The following is a 19,503-nucleotide window of genomic DNA, read 5'->3' as shown; positions in this document are numbered from 1 at the left end:
GAATTTTTACAACTATAGTGCAATAAAACTAGGTCACAGGAATAAAGCCACTTTGATCATCAGGCTAGATGCTGAAAAAGCATTTTGACAAAATTTTAGGTCTTCCTAATCTTTCTTTTCCTGAGAAATAGAGGGAGGAGGAACTTATTCAATATGGAAAAGAATATTTATCTGACACCAAGATTCACAATATACTTAACTGAAAAATGCCAAGGACATTTATTTTAATATAATAAACAAAGTGGGGATGCTCACTATTACGGATATTATTTTGAAAGTTCTAGCCAAAGCAAATATATAATGAGATGAAATAAGGCACACGTTAGAAAAAACAATTATCATTATTTGAAGATTATATAAATATAAATGTCTTCCTAAAAACTCCAAGAAAATGAACGAAAAACTTTCAGAACTACTAATAACAGTAATGTGAAGTTATAAGATAAATATATAATAGATATATTTATATCTGGGATAGGTGGAGTATATAAATATGACTGGAAAGTCCTGTTTCTAAGCCTCTTGGGGGTTGTGGGGGGAGAACTCATGAAACCAATGATTGGTTGGAACAATTCTGGAAGTTGAAGAATGTTGACTTCTTTTGATTTTACCTGCTTTTAGTTATTGACTAAATGGTGTGTGTATAGGGAGGGGCAAATAATGGGAAGAGAAGAGAACGACTTTTAGGGGGATAATACTCATTTACACATAGAACTTAACATGTATTTTTTTCCTTGTGGTTTTACTGAGATATAATTGGCATTCAGCACTGTACAAGTTGAAAGCATTATAGCATAATGATCTGACTTACATATATCATGAAATGATTACCACAAAAGTTTAGTGAATATCCATCATCTCATATAGATATAAAATAAAGAAAAAGAAAAAATATTTTTTCCGGGCTTCCCTGTTGGCGCAGTGGTTGAGAGTCCGCCTGTTGATGCAGGGGACACGGGTTCGTGCCCCGGTCCGGGAAGATCCCACATGCCGCGGAGCGGCTGGGCCCGTGAGCCGTGGCCGCCGAGCCTGCGCGTCCGGAGCCTGTGCTCCGCAACGGGAGAGGCCACAACAGTGAGAGGCCCGCGTACCGCAAAATAAATAAATAAATAAATAATTTTTTTCCTTGTGATGAGAACTCTTAGGATTTACTCTTAGCAATTTTCATAAAAAACATATAGCCGTGTTAATTATATTAATCATGTTGAATATCACATCCCTAGTACTTATCTTATAACTGGAAGTTTGTACCTTTTGACTACCTTCATCCAATTCCCCCTCCTGCCACACCCAGCCTCTTGTAACCACAGATCTGACCTATTTCATGTGGTCTTTCTGAGTTCATTTGTTTGTTTGGGATTCTTGTTTGTTTGTTTGTTTTTGAAGTATAATTGACTTACAACACTATGTTAGCTCCTGTTACACAACACAGTAATTCAATATTTCTGTACATTACAAAATGATCATCATAATAAGTCTAGTTACCATCCATCACCATACAAAGATATTACAATATTACTGACTATATTCCCCATGGTGTACATTTTATTCCCATGACTCATTTATTTTATAACTGGAAGTGTGTACCTTTTAATCTCCCTCACCTATTTCACTCAACCCACAACCCCTCCCCTCTGGCAACCACCTGATGTTCTCTGTATCTATGACTCTGTTTCTGTTTTGCTATGTTTATTTATTTTGTTTTTTATGTTTATTTATTTTTATGTTTATTTATTTTGTTTTCCTTGAGAGGGATGGTGGTGGCGAGAGCACATAGGATCTTGAAGGCCACTGTAATGACTTTGGCTTTTACTTCGAGATTAAAATCCAAGAGAGAATGGAAGCCTTGGGGGATTTTGAGCAGAGGGATGATGTGATTTTATGGCGGGATTCTGGATTATTTCAAAGTAGAGCTGACAGAATTTGGGGACAGATGAAATGCAAATATTCAGGCTATTTTAAAAAACACACACGTACTCGACACACATACACACTTTTTCTTTTCCCAAAATGGAATCGCGCAATATGTATGTTCTGACTCATCAGTATATTGTGAACAGTTTTCTATGCTAATAAATCTCTGCATTACATATATGAAGTGCTGTATTAAATTTCATTGCATAGATTTTATTGTAATTTGTTCAGCCAGCTGTTTGATATTTGAGTTCTTCCCAATTTATTTTTTGACCATCAATATCATTATACATGTGATCATTTTATTAGTCTAAACTTGTAGAATTGCAATTCCTGGGCCAAAGTGTAAGCACTTAATGAAAGTGTTTGGGAAACACTGCCAAGATTCTAAAAAAGCATGTTAATATTTTATACTTTCACCAACAGTATACTGTCAATTAAATTTAAGTGTCATTCCAATAGTTAATTCTGATGCACAAAGAGCTTTGGGTACACTATGGATTTGGTAGTCAAATGAGAGGAGGAACAACTAATCGCCCCTTCAAAAGAGGTAAACAATACTAATCTTTATCCTAGTTTCTTGGAGTCCTTTAGACCTTTGAGAGTGATCTCAGTTTAGGAAAGACTTCATCACCCCATGTAGTTTTGAGGACTAAGCCCAAGTCTAAGCTAGTTTAACTGTAGGGTAGACCAGGTGGTAAAGCTGCCTGAGGTGCAAGGTAGAGCCACGATGCCTACACTTTGTATAGTTCCTAGACAAACCCATAACCTTTGATTTACAGGTCTATAGTCAGCCACAGGGTAGCCAGGACCCCATGAATATGGGGTAGGAGGAAGGGAATTAAGTTGCTATTCCTAGCAGCACTAATTGGAAGGATTTGGTTGGAAGACCCATGTTTCGACTTTAACAGATTTTGACCATAAGGAAAAAACACTGAGAAATTTAACATATATTCTTAGAACAGACTTAAAATTCATATTGACTTAGTCTTGCTTTTATTTGAAAATCCTAAGACAATGAAAGAAACCACAAAAGACGTTACTATGAGCTTACCACCAGCAATAGCTACAGAGAGAGCTCTTTATTCTTTATTGTGTCTCAGTGTGATTTATTTATTTAATGTCAACTGGCAAGGTTTTCTAAATAATATGAAACGCTACCTGTCAAAAACCTGAGTTTAAAAACTTCATAAGATTGTGAAATGTTTCTGAATTCCTTCAACAAGGTTTTAGCTGTATAGACACTTATTCCTTCGAACTACTGCTCTTCTTCCATTTACATCTTTTCTAGAAAATACATTTCAGCCCTGATTCTAAAATATTTTATATCTATATATAAAATTTATATGCTTATATATCTATCTATCTATATATCTCTAAACAAAATTTTACACCTGAAGAAAAGAAATAGCTAATGTTCATAGTTCACAGTACATAACCTGTCTTTGAGTTATACCTCAGCCTTACTTACTGGATGACCTTCAGAGAGCTGCCAGAAACAGTCCTTCATTTAAATTGCTCTTCCTTAACACTGTTATTTGACAGTTGTGCTACAGGAAGAGTATTCAATGTCAGAGATGTCAAAAAGCTTTGATTCCCCAAGAGTTCCTGGGAGATAAATTCTAAAAGGCATGCCAGTGTTTTAGCCTTGTATTAAGGTCACGTTCTTTCGAAATATATTTTCTTCAAATGCATGCTACTATTTTTATGCCCAAGTTACATATGCCTGTGTGATAGATTCCCCACCCCTATCTTCAGAGATCTAAAAAAAAAAATCATCTGCTTGACATTCATTTCATTCTATGTGGTTTCATTCCATTCCATGTGCTTAATAACAGCCACACTTATGCCAAGATACAACTTAATGAATACATGCTTACAATTAGCTGCTTTAAAAAAGAGATTGGAAAAAAAAAAAAAAAGAGATTGGATATTTGATACTTAATTTATGCTCATTTTGAAGGACCCTCTTTACATGTGACTTAGTTTGGTGTTCACCCAAAAAACTATTTTACTTTTCAGTTTAGTGTCCAAATAGAAAAAAATTTTCTATTCTAATTAATTTTCTAGCTTTCATCATGTATATATAGATAGAGAATAGCTATAATTTTAAAAGTTTTAAATACTAGGCAGGATGCTAAGGGTACTTGGAGCAATATAAAATTTTAGTAGGTATACTAAAGTAACTACTCAGAAAAATTCTTAGATACTTAGCCAACAAATATACATGGAGTACTTATTATGTGCCAGATACTGGGCTGGATACCTTCTCCAGAAGGGACAGTGATTAGGTAAACCATTCCATGACAACCACTATTTCTTTCCCTGGTTTCCTTTTTGCACCTTCAAATTCTTCAGCATAACAAATAAGCATTTTCTAAAGCTATTCCAGGAACAGGTAAGCAACACATCATTAAGCCTAAGCATAACCAAATACTATTAAGTTGTGGGTTTTTGGGAAAAGTCAGACATATAGAATGGACAGATACATTTGATTCCAGTCCAGCTTCTAAGAGGCAAACAATGCAAAAAAGTGGGACTCATAGACCACAGCAAAGATTTTTACACATCATCAATTACTGAGGGCTGCATTCCTACAGAGCCACCCCAATCATAAACAAAACAAGACATGGTAGAGGCTGAGGAGGATAGGACAGATGTTAGGTGAGTTATAAGAAGGGAAGTTTCTATAATCTGTTCTTGGGAAATGAAGGGAAGACTCTGGCAGGAAGGTAAACTGAGGTCCATTTGACACTGTAATGTATGGAGATGGATGGGTGGCTGGGTCACCTTTCTACCTAGAAGAGACCCAAAGAAGCCACATCCCAAATATCCTTTCATTCAAATATTTTTGGAATGACTAGTATCAGTAAGATACAGCGTTAGGTACTTTGGAGATACAAAGCCATATGGCATAGTTCCTACTTCAAGATATTATTTAGTGATAACACAGATACTGTCTAAACTTGCATCAATTAGAAATTCCTTCGAATTAACAAATACCTCTGGAGCTGTTATGAGGTACCATAATTCATTCACAGTTCAATGTAAAAAAGTTTTTAAAATTCTGATGTTTAAAACAAGTAAAATCTTAGCTGAGATATGCTATAATAATAATAATATTATAATAAATAATAGATAATGTTATAGGTTAGGGTACTTTCTAGAAGGCAGAGAATTTAGCCTATTTGGAGTTTTACTTTTCTTGCTTCAGGAATTTTCTCCCATTGATAAATGAGACCTAAGAAAGAGGGAAGCCTTCCCCGTTAGGCCTTCCTTTCCGAGAACCTAAGGAGCAGAGAAGGAAAACCAAGGGCAGACCTCCTCCTCTTCTCTGTTCTAGAGCTCCTATATGAATCTCATATATCACAGAGAAGGGGCTCCCTGGAAAAGTGGCAGAAAGCTTTACAGGCCAATATAAGCCATTCAAGAGAAGACAAAATGTATGCAGACATAATAATAATTTTAGTGGCAGCATCAGCTCATAGAGTGTACAGAAAACACTCTTAATTACCTCACTCAATACTCTTTTGTTGGGACTTCCCTGGTGACACAGTGGTTAAGAATCTGCCTGCCAACGCAGGGGACACAGGTTTGAAGCCCTGGTCCGGGAAGATCCCACATGCCATGGAGCAACTAAGCCCATGCGCCACAACTACTGAGCCTGTGCTCTTGAGCCTGGGAGCCACAACTACCGAGCCCGTGTGCCACAACTAATGAAGCCCACGTGCCTAAAGCCCATGCTCTGCAACAAGAGAAGCCACCCCAATGAGAAGACCACGCACTGTAACAAAGAGTAGCCCCTGCTCGCCACAACTAGAGAAAGCCTGTGTGCAGCAACAAAGACCCAACACAGCCAAAAATAAATTAAGATAAATAAATTAAAAAAAATACTCTTTTGTTTTTAGAAAATAGGCCCATCTTGACTACTTGTATTGAAAGGGTAGAGCTACAGAAATCATGTGGTCTCAACCAGATTTCCATAAGATTTTAGGTCAATATTAGAATTCTATTAGAATTATTACAATATTACAATTAAAAAAATGAAAATGGATCAATTCAAATAAAACTATTCATAAAAAGCAAGAAAAGGCTAACAAGAACTGATTTTCTAGTGGGTGTAAAATTATAAAATCTTCCTCAAGATACAGTCAAAATACATTTAGACCTTATTTTTGTATAAGCCACAATTTTGCTTCTTTAGTCTCTGTTCTCCCCTTCGCCTTGTGAACCCTCAGAACAAATCTCAAGCAATTGTTCCCAAAGGATGAACTTCCTTTTGCAGATGAAATAGTTTGATCTTCTAGTATAGTCACAAGGAGATTTGAGAGAGTTAAACACAAACACCACTTATTTCTTGTTAATGTGAACAAAATTCTTGTGTGGTTGTTGATACAAAGATGTAAATGCTTCAACTTTCTGTAACAACGGGCTCTACTGAAATGACACATTCAAATAAATCTCTGGCTCAAAATGAATTTAACTTAATAAACATTTAATATATTTAAATGCATTATTTTATTGTTTTGATAGAAGCTACATTATTATAAAATCAATGAGTTAACCATAAGAACAGGTTATGCTAGCGAAAGAAGTTAATGGTAAACACCACAGTGAAATATAATATTTTTGGCCTTACGGCATGCAAATGAGTCTTTCTGAAGTTCTAAGCACTTTTTATAGGGTAAAATACCACTGAATAAGATTAACCCTTTTCTGCTTTGTCTTACCCTTCATAATATCAATTAGGCAATGGCAGATAATCCTAGACACAAAAATTACACAGAAAATAGCTAAACCAAATTTTCTCTATAACTTCCCCAACTCTGATGTGTCAATAAAACAGATTTGTAACTGCCTTAGATCTGTTAACAGATCTCAGTATGTTGCCTTGCCCATATTTTTTTTAATTTTTAAAATTTTTTTAAATTTTTTAACATCTTTATTAGAATATAATTGCTTTACAATGGTGTATCAGTTTCTGCTTTATAACAAAGTGAATCAGTTATACATACACATATGTCCCCATATCTCTTCCGTATTGCATCTCCCTCCCTCCCACCCTTGCTATACCACCCCTCTAAGTGGTCACAAAGCACCGAGCTGATCTCCCTGTGCTATGTGGCTGCTTCCCACTAGCTATCTATTTTACATTTGGTAGTGTATATATGTCCATGCCACTCTCTCACTTTGACCCAGCTTACCCTTCCCCTTCCCCTTCCCCGTATCCTCAAGTCCATTCTCTAGTAGGTCTGCATCTTTATTCCCGTCTTGCCCCTAGGTTCTTCTGACCATTTTCTTTCTTTCTTTTCTTTTTTTAAATTCCATATATATATGTGTTAGCATACAGTATTTGTTTTTCTCTTTCTGACTTACTTCACTCTATATGACAGTCTCTAGGTCCATCCACCTCACTACAAATAACTCAGTTTCATTCCTTTTTATGGCTGACTAATATTGCACTGTATATATGTGCCACATCTTCTTTATCCATTCATCTGTTGATGGACACTTAGGTTGCTTCCATGTCCTGGCTATTGTAAATAGAGCTGCAATGAATATTTTGGTACATGACTCTTTTTGAATTATGGTTTTCTCAGGGTATATGCCCGGTAGTGGGATTGCTGGGTCGTATGGTAGTTCTAATTTTAGTTTTTTAAGGAAACTCCACACTGTTCTCCATAGTGGTTGTATCAAGTTACATTCCCACCAACAGTCCTTGCCCATATTTTTCAACAGACTCACTCAACCTGAAAAACTTATTTTCATCTATAACTTCTATAACATTTTCATTAGCCAGAATGGCACAGAATGGTACCGCTATCTCCAAGCCACATACACTTTGTGATCAGCTCTTGACTTCAATATGGCAAGAGGAATAAAATATTATAAACTTTCACTTGAATGCTGCTGTAATTTCCCAAAAGGTTTGTATATTTGTGAGAAAGATGCATCACAATGAGGATGCAGTTTGTCAGTAAATCGAATTCTCCTACAGTGAAAGCCCACTTAATTAAATTTCTCTACTAATTCCTTCAAATATAAAGAGGGAATCAAAATCAGAACACATTGACCTATGCCTGATTTTCATTAGGTCTGTTCCTAGGTACTGAACATGCCGTAGCATTTTTTGCTTTTGATTTTTCTGGTGGCTTTTCAAAGATTAATAGTAAATAGTAAGAATGCTTAATAATCAACTTTTTGATCATTTTATTACTGTCTCCTCAAGCTATCTAGAACTGTTTTTATGTTATTAGCCCACAGGGTCAATAACTTTAGTTAGAAAATGTGTGAAGACAAAGAACAAAAAATAAATATTTCATAACCGTCAGTGGCAAAGATCCTGATTCCAAGTTATATTATCATAACCTAGTGAATCTTAGCATTAGCTATTGAATGCTCCAAATCAATAAATAATATATAGCATTCAACATAAACCTTGACAACCTTTCTCTGTACCTACTTATGGAGAAAAATCTCTGACTTCAACTATAAGATTTAAAACCATCGCTAATGTTGTAGTTGGTTAGTGCAGAGAACTAAGCCATGCTTCTGTGTTCTCATTCAATTCCTATTAACCTACTTTAAGGATCAAAGGCTCTTTGGAAATTATTTAATAATAATTATTATTAACAGTCTCTTTATCTTGCCTAGAATGAATCTGAATTTATTTTATTAATGAGTAGTTATTTAGTAAATACTTAATATTCTACTTAATACAGATGCTATGGCTCACATTGACAACTCTTCAAGTTAATCCTTCAAACCTGATCAGAGAGATAGGGTATGAAGCAACAGAATTTACGGATTAGGGTAAGAGGGGGATACAAATATGTGAATTCTGAATTATAAGAAAACTTGTAGTTATTAGAAAGTATATATACTTCTTATAAGAAAGCTTATTTAGAAGTAGATTAATTTAAAAACATGTTTCCCTCACTCCACTGGTGATGCAGACTGAGGACATCAATGGCTAAAAGAACGGCTCTCAATTCAGGATATAAACAGCAAAGTCAAGTCTCATGTTTGATAAAATTCCTTTTGGAGAAAACTGAAAAAAAATTCTTGCTTTGTTACTTTGCCACAATGCTTTTTATACAGTAGATATGTTTGTGATGAATATCATTACAAATTTGTAGCGAATATCATTACAAACCTATGATCACTGTCAGGCAGTTACATTCTAGGTAGGAAGATGGACAATAAAGAAGATAAATCAATTATCCACTTCTGGGTAGTTATCCAAAGAACACAAAAATACTAATTTGCAAAAATATAGGCATCCCTATGTTCAATGTAGCATTATTTACAAAGCCATGCCAATGGAAACAACCTAAGTGTCCATCAATGGATGACTGGATAAAGAAGATGTGGTATACATATAAATATAATGGAACATTATTCAGCCATAAAAAAGGATGAAATTTTGCCACTTGTCAAACCTGGATGGACCTTGAGGGTATTACGCTAAGTGAAGCTAAGTCAGATGGAGAAAGACAAATACCATATGATTTCCTTCACATATGGAATCTAAAAAAACAAATGCAGAAACAAAATAAAGCAGAAACAAACTCATAGAGAACACATTAGTGGTTACTAGAGGGGAAGGGGGTTAAAGGGTAGGCAAAATGGGTGAAGGGGGTTAACTGTATGGTGATGGATGGTAACTAGACTTGTGATGGTGATCACTTTGTAGTGTATGCAAAATGTTGAATTATAATGTTGTACACCTGAAACTTACATAATTTTTTTAAAAAAGAAATCAATTATATAGACTATTAAATAGTGACAAGTGCCAAGGAGCAAAAAGAAAGCAAAAAAGGGATTTAGGAGATGTGTATGCATAAGTGTGTGTGTATGACACAATAAAAGGTATTTAAAATTTTAGGCTGGCCAAAGAAGGCCCCCATTATCCAAAGCACATACAAAGAAGAGTGAGAAATTTATGCCACTGCTTGTTGTAAGCAAAGATATTGCTGCCAAATTGGTTGTTATTCTGGGTGTGTCCAAAAAATTCTTGTTTAGCTAAAAAAATGAAACTTCTAAAAAGTTTAAGTAAGAAGAATTAACTCTATTTAATGCAGGAAATTACACTGCATAACATGCATTTTTAGTAAAGCAGCTTTCCTTTTTTTTTCCTTTTTAAAAATATTTATTTGTTTGGCTGCACCGGGTCTTAGTTGAGGCACATGGGATCTTCGTTGCCGTGTGCAGGATACTTAGTTGTGGCGTGTGAACTCTTAGTTGCGGCATGTGGGACCTAGTTCCCTGACCAGGGATCAAACTCGGGCCCCATGCAATGGGAGCATGGAGTCTTAGCCCCTGGACCACCAGGGAAGTCCCAGTAAAGCAGCCTTCTTAATTTTATTTTTAGGAGACGAATCATGAATCGAAAGAGAGAAAACAAATAATTTACTATATAAGGTTGTCGAATTTTATTTTAGACAACATGGTAGAGTTTCTAAAGTACTGAGAGGTTCCAACTGTCAATCCATTTGGGCAGAGTGTTTATATTCTTCAAAATGATGACAATTTCTTGAACATCATTGAGTCTATTAATTTTGAAAAAAACCCCAGCTAATTAGAAATACAACAGTCTTGCATTATCTGGGCTATGCTGTTCACGTTGCTGTGGCTGGTTTTCCACTGGAAATCTCAAGAACGGTCCATGTTGTCCACCAGAGTAACAGATGAATAAATATGCTAATGCACTTCCCCTAGTCCCAAGCCACTCCCTAGCAAAGCTTTTCGTGTTTAAAGAACTGCATTCCTTCTTGCAGGACAACCTGGGAACAATTTAGTGTATTTAGATGTAATGATTCCTTGTTATCCACAAAGAAGTTGATCCGCTGAGTGCCTCATTTCTTATCATCCTAGCAGCAATTAGAATGTGGGAAATAACTTGTCTCAATGTAATTTCTGTGGCATATCTTCCTCCATGTCTTGTTAAATAAAGTAAACAATGCAGTGTACAACATTCAGATTGCAAGGATGTGTGAACTGCCCATTATCTACAGGAGAGTTTTATGACCAGCCTTTCCACAGCCCAGCCTTAGAGAAAGAAGAGGCACTATGGTAAGCTGTGGCTTATCACTGCTGAAAATGTGACCACAGCAGTAAAGCCAAGTGACAGGAGCCCATATGATGGGATGGCCTGGGTTCAAACCCTGAATCATCTACTTACTGTGGGACTTGAGGAAAGTTCTTTAATCTTGTGTATGCCTCAATTTCAAAATGAAGATAATAAACTACAAACATTATAGGGTTGATATGAGGAAAATATATGTGTAATTGAAGTCCTCAAAGGAGAGGATGAGGAAGCAAAGTATTTGATGAAATAGCAGTTGAAATTTTTCCAAATTTGATGAAAATTATTAAACCCACAGACCCCAAAACTCAAAGAATCCCAAGACAAGAAACATAAAGAACACTATTTCGAGGTACATAATAATACAGAAACCAAACAACCCTGCTAAAAACCACATCTGTGGTTCTCAACCAGGGATTATTCCTCCCCATTCCTACTCCCCCGGGGACATTTGACAATTTCTGAAGACACTTTTGTTTGTCACAACTGGGAGGGGAAGAGTGTGTGTGACTGGCATCTAACGGGTAGAGGCCAGGAACGCTGCTAAACATCCTATAATGCACAGGACAGCCCTCACAACAATGAATTATCCTGCCTAAAACATCAGTAGTGCTAAGGTTGAGAAATACTAAAAGCAAATAATAATCAAAAGGCTTAAAACTAGTGATAAAGAGAAAATCTTAAAATCATATCATAATTTCCTCATTCCTGACAAATATAGAAGGTATATGATATTGTAATATTAAGCATTTTTTGGTAAATTACTCACCATGGTGAGCCAGGAGCTGAGCACCAGTAAGTAAAGGCGCCCAGACCTGTAGAGCTACTTGGAGGGGTTTCCAGAACTCACAGGTCAATGTGACCTTTTTTTTTTTTAACCTAAATTTACGGAGCTACACAGTGTGCAAAGTATTCTGAAGATTCTGCTGTGGTTCTCCTGACACTTAATCACAGGTAAGAAGTGATGGGACCAGAATTTGAACTGAAGTCTGTTTTGAAAACACACCAAAATAATAATAATACACAATTTAAGATCAAAAAAGTGCTCTTAGTTTACTATCTTGGATCTTCATAACAAGTCAATGCACATCTACGTTGCTAGAGCAGTGGTCCACTACAAATTTATTCAGATACTTTGGTAGCCCAAGACAGCTGTGGTAAGGCCTATTAGTCTATATTTCTTCATTTTTCTGTCAATTGGAGGGAAGAAGAGTGAAGAGTAGTCATAGCTATGGCAGGAACCGTGTACGTCATTTATTGAAAACTGTTTATAGTTTTTAAAAAAATTTTTATTGGAGTATAGTTGATTTACAATGTTGTGTTAATTTTGCTGCACAGCAAAGTGAATCAGTTACACATATGGATATATCCACTCTTTTCTAAATTCTTTTCTCATATAGGTCATTACAGAGTACTGAGAAGAGTTCCCTATGCTATACAGTAGGTCCTTACTAGTTATCTATTTTATATATAATAGTGTATATATGTCAATCCCAATCTCCCAATTTATCCCTCCCCACCCCTTCTCCCCTGGTAACCATAAGTTTGGAAAACTGTTTATAGTTTTATCTTTATAGGTGCCTAGCCTGGAGAAGGGAAGGAAGATATGGTTATTTTTGTTTGATATGTTCCCCCATGGAAAAAAAATTGAGAATCACTTCTTTGAAATATATAAATCAGATCTCTTTGGATCAATTTAGGTAGATTTTAATAGAATGTACACAGAGAGCTAGAGACATACTTTTTTTTTTTTTTTCTGAATGGTTAAAAAAAGTCACACTAAAGGAAAATAATACTAAGAACACTCATAGTAGCATACTAATCAACAAAATTGTTTAGCTTAGAAAAATTAGAAATTCATCAGTGCTCTAAATGAGTCAAATTTGAGTTCTGTGTTTTAAGAAGTTATCTTCCAAGGTTGAAAAATTAATATTGAACACAATTAGAACAACCAAGCCAATCTTCTTCTTTAGTAGAGGAAATACTAGATCAATATGTGTTTTACTGAGGAAGTATAAACATTAATTAGGGCTAGAGGAGTAGGCAATATATAATTTATCTTGAGCTTCAAACAGTTAAAAGTAGATGTGACTTCACAGTTTTGTTCTTTTTTTTTCTTTTAACTTTACCTTTTAACTTTATTTTCCTTCCTCTTTCTCAGGTGGTTCTATATACAAGTTACAGAGAACTCGAAATGAAATTTGATGTAACTTATCATTGATTAACTTTGCAAACATGCCTTGTTTCCCCCTCCAATCGACTTAACTCTTTTTACAGTCCTATATATTCCCTATAAATGAATAATAAGAAAAGTTTATACTTACTAGAAAGAACAGTCGTAAGGAAAATGTAGTCTGAAAAGGATATGAGTCCACATTCTCCAAGGGTGTAAAATATACTGCCTTCGTCAGCAAATTTTTCTCGTTCCTGGGCAATTTTCTATTGAATGTATGGGTTCCACCAAAAGATAAAAAGAAGATATAACAGAATGAGAATATAAATAGTTAGAGATGAATCACCATTTATCTGACAGTTTTATGCTATTTATCATAAGCACTTCTCTGATGGCCATTCCAAATTAATGGATCCTTTACAGTTTTTAAGATGATTAAAATTATAAGAAAAAAGATGATTTTTGTTTGTTTGTTTGAACACTGGTTTAATGTGAACAATGGAATAAAATTTTCAATTTTATGAACTTCCATTTAACATATAACAGGCCCACTTCAGGGCTGGTTTTACCTCTTAGTTTGAAAAACAATCTACCTTTTTCTATAGAGGTATTTAAGGTAGAGAAAAAAAAGAAAAACTAAAATAAAATCAGTTCTAAATGCCCAAGAGAAACTATACAACTAGTAATGAGAAATGAAGAGGTAAGCAACTATTGTAAACACCCACACAAATGCTCAGAAAACTAATTTCTGAAATGCTAATTTTAACTTTTACCTTATGAACCCCAAGAACCTTAGTTTGGGGTTGAACATGTAGAACATGTAGAATGTAGAACAGTTTACAAAGTAAACAGCATCTCTGAAATATAATGTCAAGTCAGACACACACCAAACTTTAGGCATGAGTTAATTTAATTACATTTACTGTGACCTTGATGGAGGCTCCTAAATTTCAGCTATTTGAAGAAACTCTCCCAAAACTTAGCTTTTACTCTAAGTATGTATTTATTTTCTTTAATCTATAAAGCTCACAAAGAGAGTTAATTCTCAGGTTCAGTAATGGTCTATCTGGGAAGTAGTCTCTTCCTGGGTGTTTAAGGTAACTTACCCTGTTTTCTGATTTGCTACCAAACCATAAACTTAGTGGTGACATTGAAGATACTTTCAAAAACTGAAAAGGATCCACCAAAGAGTTAGACTTGAAACACATTTCCATAAGTTCTGGACCAACCAAAGAAATTTCAGGAATTATTCTGGGTACCAAAAAAAGAAATAGGAGGTTTTAAAAACCCAAACCAACAAAGCACAATCAAAGTAATAATATCATGCAAGCACAAAATAAGAAGCAGCACTGCAAGCATAACCTTGGGAGGAGTATCATGAAAATTAAACCAGCAAGCACCACCACACCACCATCCAGGTACACAACTATCCAATAGGTTACCTCTGTCTAGTGAAGGTCCCATCATACACCACAAAGGAAAGAAAACTGGTTAACCAATTGAAGACACAAGTACCAAATGAATCATCATGATCTTCTTAGTAAACCCACTCAAAACAGCCTCTACTGGATATCTGCTTGTAATAGGAAACAGTAACCATGGACAGGCAAAAATCCATAGTTGAACGCCTGCAAAGTGGTAAGAGGTTTTGATGGCAGTTTCTACTTAGGAAACTGCTTCTGACTCATTTGTGATGGGCAGAAAGCCTGGTCTGGCCTGACAGAATTTAGAGATTAGGTCTTTGAGCCAAAACCAAAACTGAGCCCCCAGTCCAGTATGTTCAATTAAGGTTAGATCTCATATCACACTTGATCATCTACCAATAGATTAAACACAAATTTCAGACAAAAGAAGGCTATTGGATGAAAAGAGCAGCAAAGCTGTTCACTGGGAAGTTAATATTTTAATTTCTCAAAAGAAAAAAATGTACATTTTTAACATTATCCAAGATACTGCAAAAGTAAAGCATGTGAATAAGAAAAAATACACAAAATGAGAACAGGCTGTCAAAGGCATACCATTACCAGCCAGAATAAATTTGTATAGAAGCTGAGTAACCCATGTTAATTATGTAATAATCTTACGGAGAGACTGCTATAAGCAAATAAAATAAATAATATATTGCGATCCAGAAGTCGAGAAACAGACAAAAGTCTAAGGACAAACTGAAATGAGGCAGATAAGCCAAAAAAGCATATCTAACATTATTTTTCTAAGAACCATCTGGACTATGCTGCTGCTCAGAAGATAAAAAGAAAAATCCAAGTTTGTCCACAACTTTTTATTTTGATATACTTTCAAACTCATAAAAGTGGAAAGATCCGTATAAGGAACTCTCATATGCTTTTTACTCAGAATCACCAACAGTTTATGTTATCACTCTATTTGCTTTTCATTTTATGTAGATACATATTTTCTTTTACACCATATTGAAAGTTGGAGACATATGCCCCTTTACACTTAAATACTTCAGTATATATTTCCTATGAACAAAGACATTCTCTTACATATTACAGTACATATTTCATAAAACCAGGATATTTAATACTGATACATACTATTATCTAATCCACAGTCTATTATCAAATGTAGTGAATTGTCCCAATAATTTCCTTTCCTTTATCTTCCCCCCAGTCCAGGATGTAGTCCACAATCATAAATGGCATTTAGTTGTCATGTCCTTTTAATCTCCATTAATCTAAAACAGCTTTCTTTGCCCATCTTTATTTTTTCCTTTGGAGGTTTATGCCCATCTTTACTTTTTCCTTTGGAGGCTTATTATTATTTTTGATTGTGGTAAAATTCACATGACATAAAATTCACCATTTTAACCATTTAACCATAAAATGTGTGGGCCTTTTGGGTTTGGCTTCACGTATCATATTTTGTAGGTTCATCCATGTTGTAGCATCAATCAGTGCTTCATTCCTTTTTATCGCCAAATAATATTCTATTGTATATATACCACAAATTGTTTATCCATTCATCCACTGAAGGATATTTGGATTGCTTCCACCTTTTGGCTATTGTGAATAGTGCTACCATGTACATTCATGTACAAGTATTTGTTTCACTATCCGCTTTCAGTTGTTTTGAGTATACACCTGGGAGTGGAACTGCTGAGTCGTATCATACCCCTATGTTTAAGTTTCTGAGGAACAGCCAACCTGTTTTCCACAGCGGCTACACTATTTTGCATTAATACCAGCAATGTAAAAGGGTTCCAATTTCTCCACATCCTCAATTTTCTTTTTCTTTCTTTTTTTTTTAAAATTATATCCATCCTAGTGAGTGTGAAATGGTATGTTATTAAGGTTTGACTTACATTTCCCTAGTGACTAATGATGTTGAACATCTTTTCATGTGTCTGTTGGCCATCTATATTATCTTCTTTGGAGAAATCTCTACTCAAATCATTTGCCCATTTTTGAGTTGGGTTATTTGTCTTTCTGTTGTTGAGTTTTGTAAGTTTCATTATATCAATATATTCTATACACTAAACATATCAGATATAGGGTTTGCAAATATGTTCTCTTATTCTGTTCATTGCCTTTTCACTCTCCTGATAATGCCCTTTGGTGTACAGAAATTTTAAATATTGATGAAGTTCTATTTGTCTATTTTTTTCTCTTATTACTTGTGCTTTTGATGCCGTATCTAAGACTCTATCACCAAATCCAAGACCATGAAGATTCACCCCTGTTTCTCTAAAAGTTTTGTAGTTTTAGCTTTTATATTTAGGTCATTGATCTACTTTGGGTTAATTTTTGTATTAATGTGAGGTAGGGGTCCAACTTCACTATTTTGCATGTGATATCCAGTTTACCCCCTACCATTTGTTGAAAAGATTATTCTTTCACCACTGAATGGTCTTGGCACACTTGATCAAAATAAATTGACCATATATATGTGGGTTTATTTCTGGACTCTCAATTTCATTCCATTGATCCTTGTGTCTATTCTTATGCCAGTACCATGCTGCTTACATTTTTATAATTTTTAAAAACTGTGGTAAAATGTACATAACATAAAATTTACCACGGAACCATTTTAAAGCGTAAAATTTGGTGGTATTAAGTACAATCACAATGTTATGTAACCATCACCACTACATAGTTCCAGAACATTTTCATAACCCCATTTGGAAGGAAACCCCTTATCCATTAAGCAGTCACATCCCACTGCCCCCTCCCTCTAGCCCCTGGAAATCACTAATTTGCTTTCCATCTTTATGGATTCATATTTTTGGATATTTCGTATAAATGGAACCATACCTAGTTATTTTCTTAGTGGCCACTCTGCAGATTACAATTAACATCTTAAATTTACAGCAACCTAGTTTGAATAAATACCAACTTAGTTTCAATAGTATTAAAAAACTCTGTTCTTGTAGAGTTCCATTTCCCTTTATGTTATTTTTGCACATTACATTTTTATACAGTGTGCCCATTAACATAGATTGATAATTACTGTTTCATGCATTTGTCTTTCAAATTACAGAGGGATAGATAGGAGTTATAAACCACAAATAAAATAATGCTGGCTTTTATATTTACCTATGTTGTTACTGGTACTGGTGTTATTTCTCAATATAGCTTCAAGTTACTATCTAGTGTCCTTTCTTTTCAGCCTTAAGTATTACTTTTAGCATTTTTTGTAGGGCAGATCTACTAGCAACAAACTCCTCCACTTTTGTTTATCTGGGAATGGCTTAATATCTATCTCCTTCACTTCTGAAGGATAATTTTGCAGGTATAGAATTCTTGGTTGACAATTTTATTTTTCTTTCAGCACTTTAAATATGTCATCCCACTGCCTTCTGGCCTTCATGGTATTTGATGAGAAACTGGTTGTTAATCCTATTGTGTATAGTGTGTGGAAAGTTGCTTCTCTCTTCCTGTTTTCAAGATTCACAGTCTTTAGCTTTTGACAGTTTGATTATAATGTATCTCAGTGTGGGTCTCTTTGAGTTTATCCTATTGGAGTTATTTAGCTTCCTGGATGGGTAGATTCATATATTTCATTAAAGTTGGAAAGTTTTGAGCCATTATCTCTTCAAATATTCTTTCTGTCCCCTTTTCTCTCTCCTTGCCTTCTGAGATTCCTATTGTACATATGTGGCACACTTGGTAGTGTCACAGAGGTCTCATAAGCTCTGTTCATTTTCTTTTTTTGTTTCTCAGACTGGAAAATATTAATTGACCTATCTTTAAGTTCACTAATCATTTTTCCTGTGTATTCAAATCTGCTGTTGAACCCCTTCACTAAAATTTTCCTTTCAGCTATAGGAAATTTTCAGTTCCAGAATTTCTATTTGATACCTTTTTATAATTTCTATCTATTTTTTCCTATTAGTTCATACATCATTCTCCTTGTTTCCTTTAAGTTCATTGCCTGTAGTTTCTTTTAGCTCTTTGAGTATATTTAGGACAGTTGATTTTAAGTCTGTCTGTAATAAGTTGCAATATCTGAGCTTTCTCAAGGGTAGTTCCTATTCCTTTTTTTTCCCTGGGCCATACTTTGTTTCTTTACAAGCATAATGTTTTTGAAAACCGGACATTTTGTATATTACAATGTGGTAATTCTGGAAATAGGATTCTCTCACCTCCTCAGGGTTTGTTGTTGCTGCTTGCATGGGTTGTAGTCATTTCTTTAATAATTTTTGTAAATTCTTTTGTAAATACTTTGTCCAGCATGGTCACTCAAGTCTCTGTTTCATACCTTAGTAGTCAGCTAGTGATTTGACAGAGATTTCCTTAAGTTCCTGGATCCAAAGGGTGGGGAAAAAAAAAACCTCTCAAGATCCTTGCAGACTGGCTCTGTGTTGGCATTCTTTCAATGCTTAGTCACTATTTATAATTCTGCCCTTGCCTTCATTTCTTGCTTGCTTGGAAGCTAAACATCAGCCAGAAGTGAAAGGTTAGGGTCTGTTGGGGTTTCCTCTAAGTATTCATTTGGCCCTGGGTGTGCACATGGCCTTCCAGATTCACCAGTATATGGTAGAGCATTTCAAAGTCCTTGTTCTCTCACCTATCTCCTGCTGCAGCCTCTTCTTTCCCAGCTGTTTTGGTTTGTCTGCTGCTTGTCTTCAGCTGCTGTGGCTAGTATATTTACCTTTATGCTTTTAACAAATGCCACCTGGGAGGTCACCCCAGCCTTAAGAAAGCTCCAAGGTAGGCAAAACAAACACAAACCCCCAAGCTGATTCCTCATTGGCCAGACAGATCAAGGCCCACATTCACATTCTCTGAAAACAAGGTCTGCCCTGCCCCCTCTGGCACCAGGGAGCTATACCAAGAACGCACAATCTTTATGGCTGCCACTGTGT

At 35.3% G+C, this 19,503-nt stretch overlaps 1 protein-coding gene across 3 annotated transcripts in view; it reads right to left on the bottom strand.

Annotated features, from left to right (window-relative positions):
- Positions 1-19,503, bottom strand: part of MICU1 (mitochondrial calcium uptake 1) — a 201,022-nt gene that overhangs the window by 90,623 nt on the left and 90,896 nt on the right. The window contains exons 6-7 of one of the 3 annotated variants that reach the window (XM_033841517.2): positions 14,282-14,344; positions 13,327-13,441 (exon numbers count right to left, since the gene is read on the bottom strand). In XM_033841517.2, coding sequence (XP_033697408.1) covers positions 13,327-13,441; positions 14,282-14,344 — 178 coding nt within the window. Of the gene's footprint in view, positions 1-13,326; positions 13,442-14,281; positions 14,427-19,503 lie in introns of all 3 variants that reach the window. The other 2 variants (XM_019936106.3, XM_019936105.3) reach the window with 2 other exon arrangements.

This window comes from Tursiops truncatus, chromosome 16 (assembly GCF_011762595.2).
Source record: "Tursiops truncatus isolate mTurTru1 chromosome 16, mTurTru1.mat.Y, whole genome shotgun sequence".
Lineage (NCBI taxonomy): Eukaryota > Metazoa > Chordata > Mammalia > Artiodactyla > Delphinidae > Tursiops > Tursiops truncatus.
Note: the sequence above shows the minus strand (reverse complement) of the source record. Positions and strands in the feature narration are given on the sequence as shown.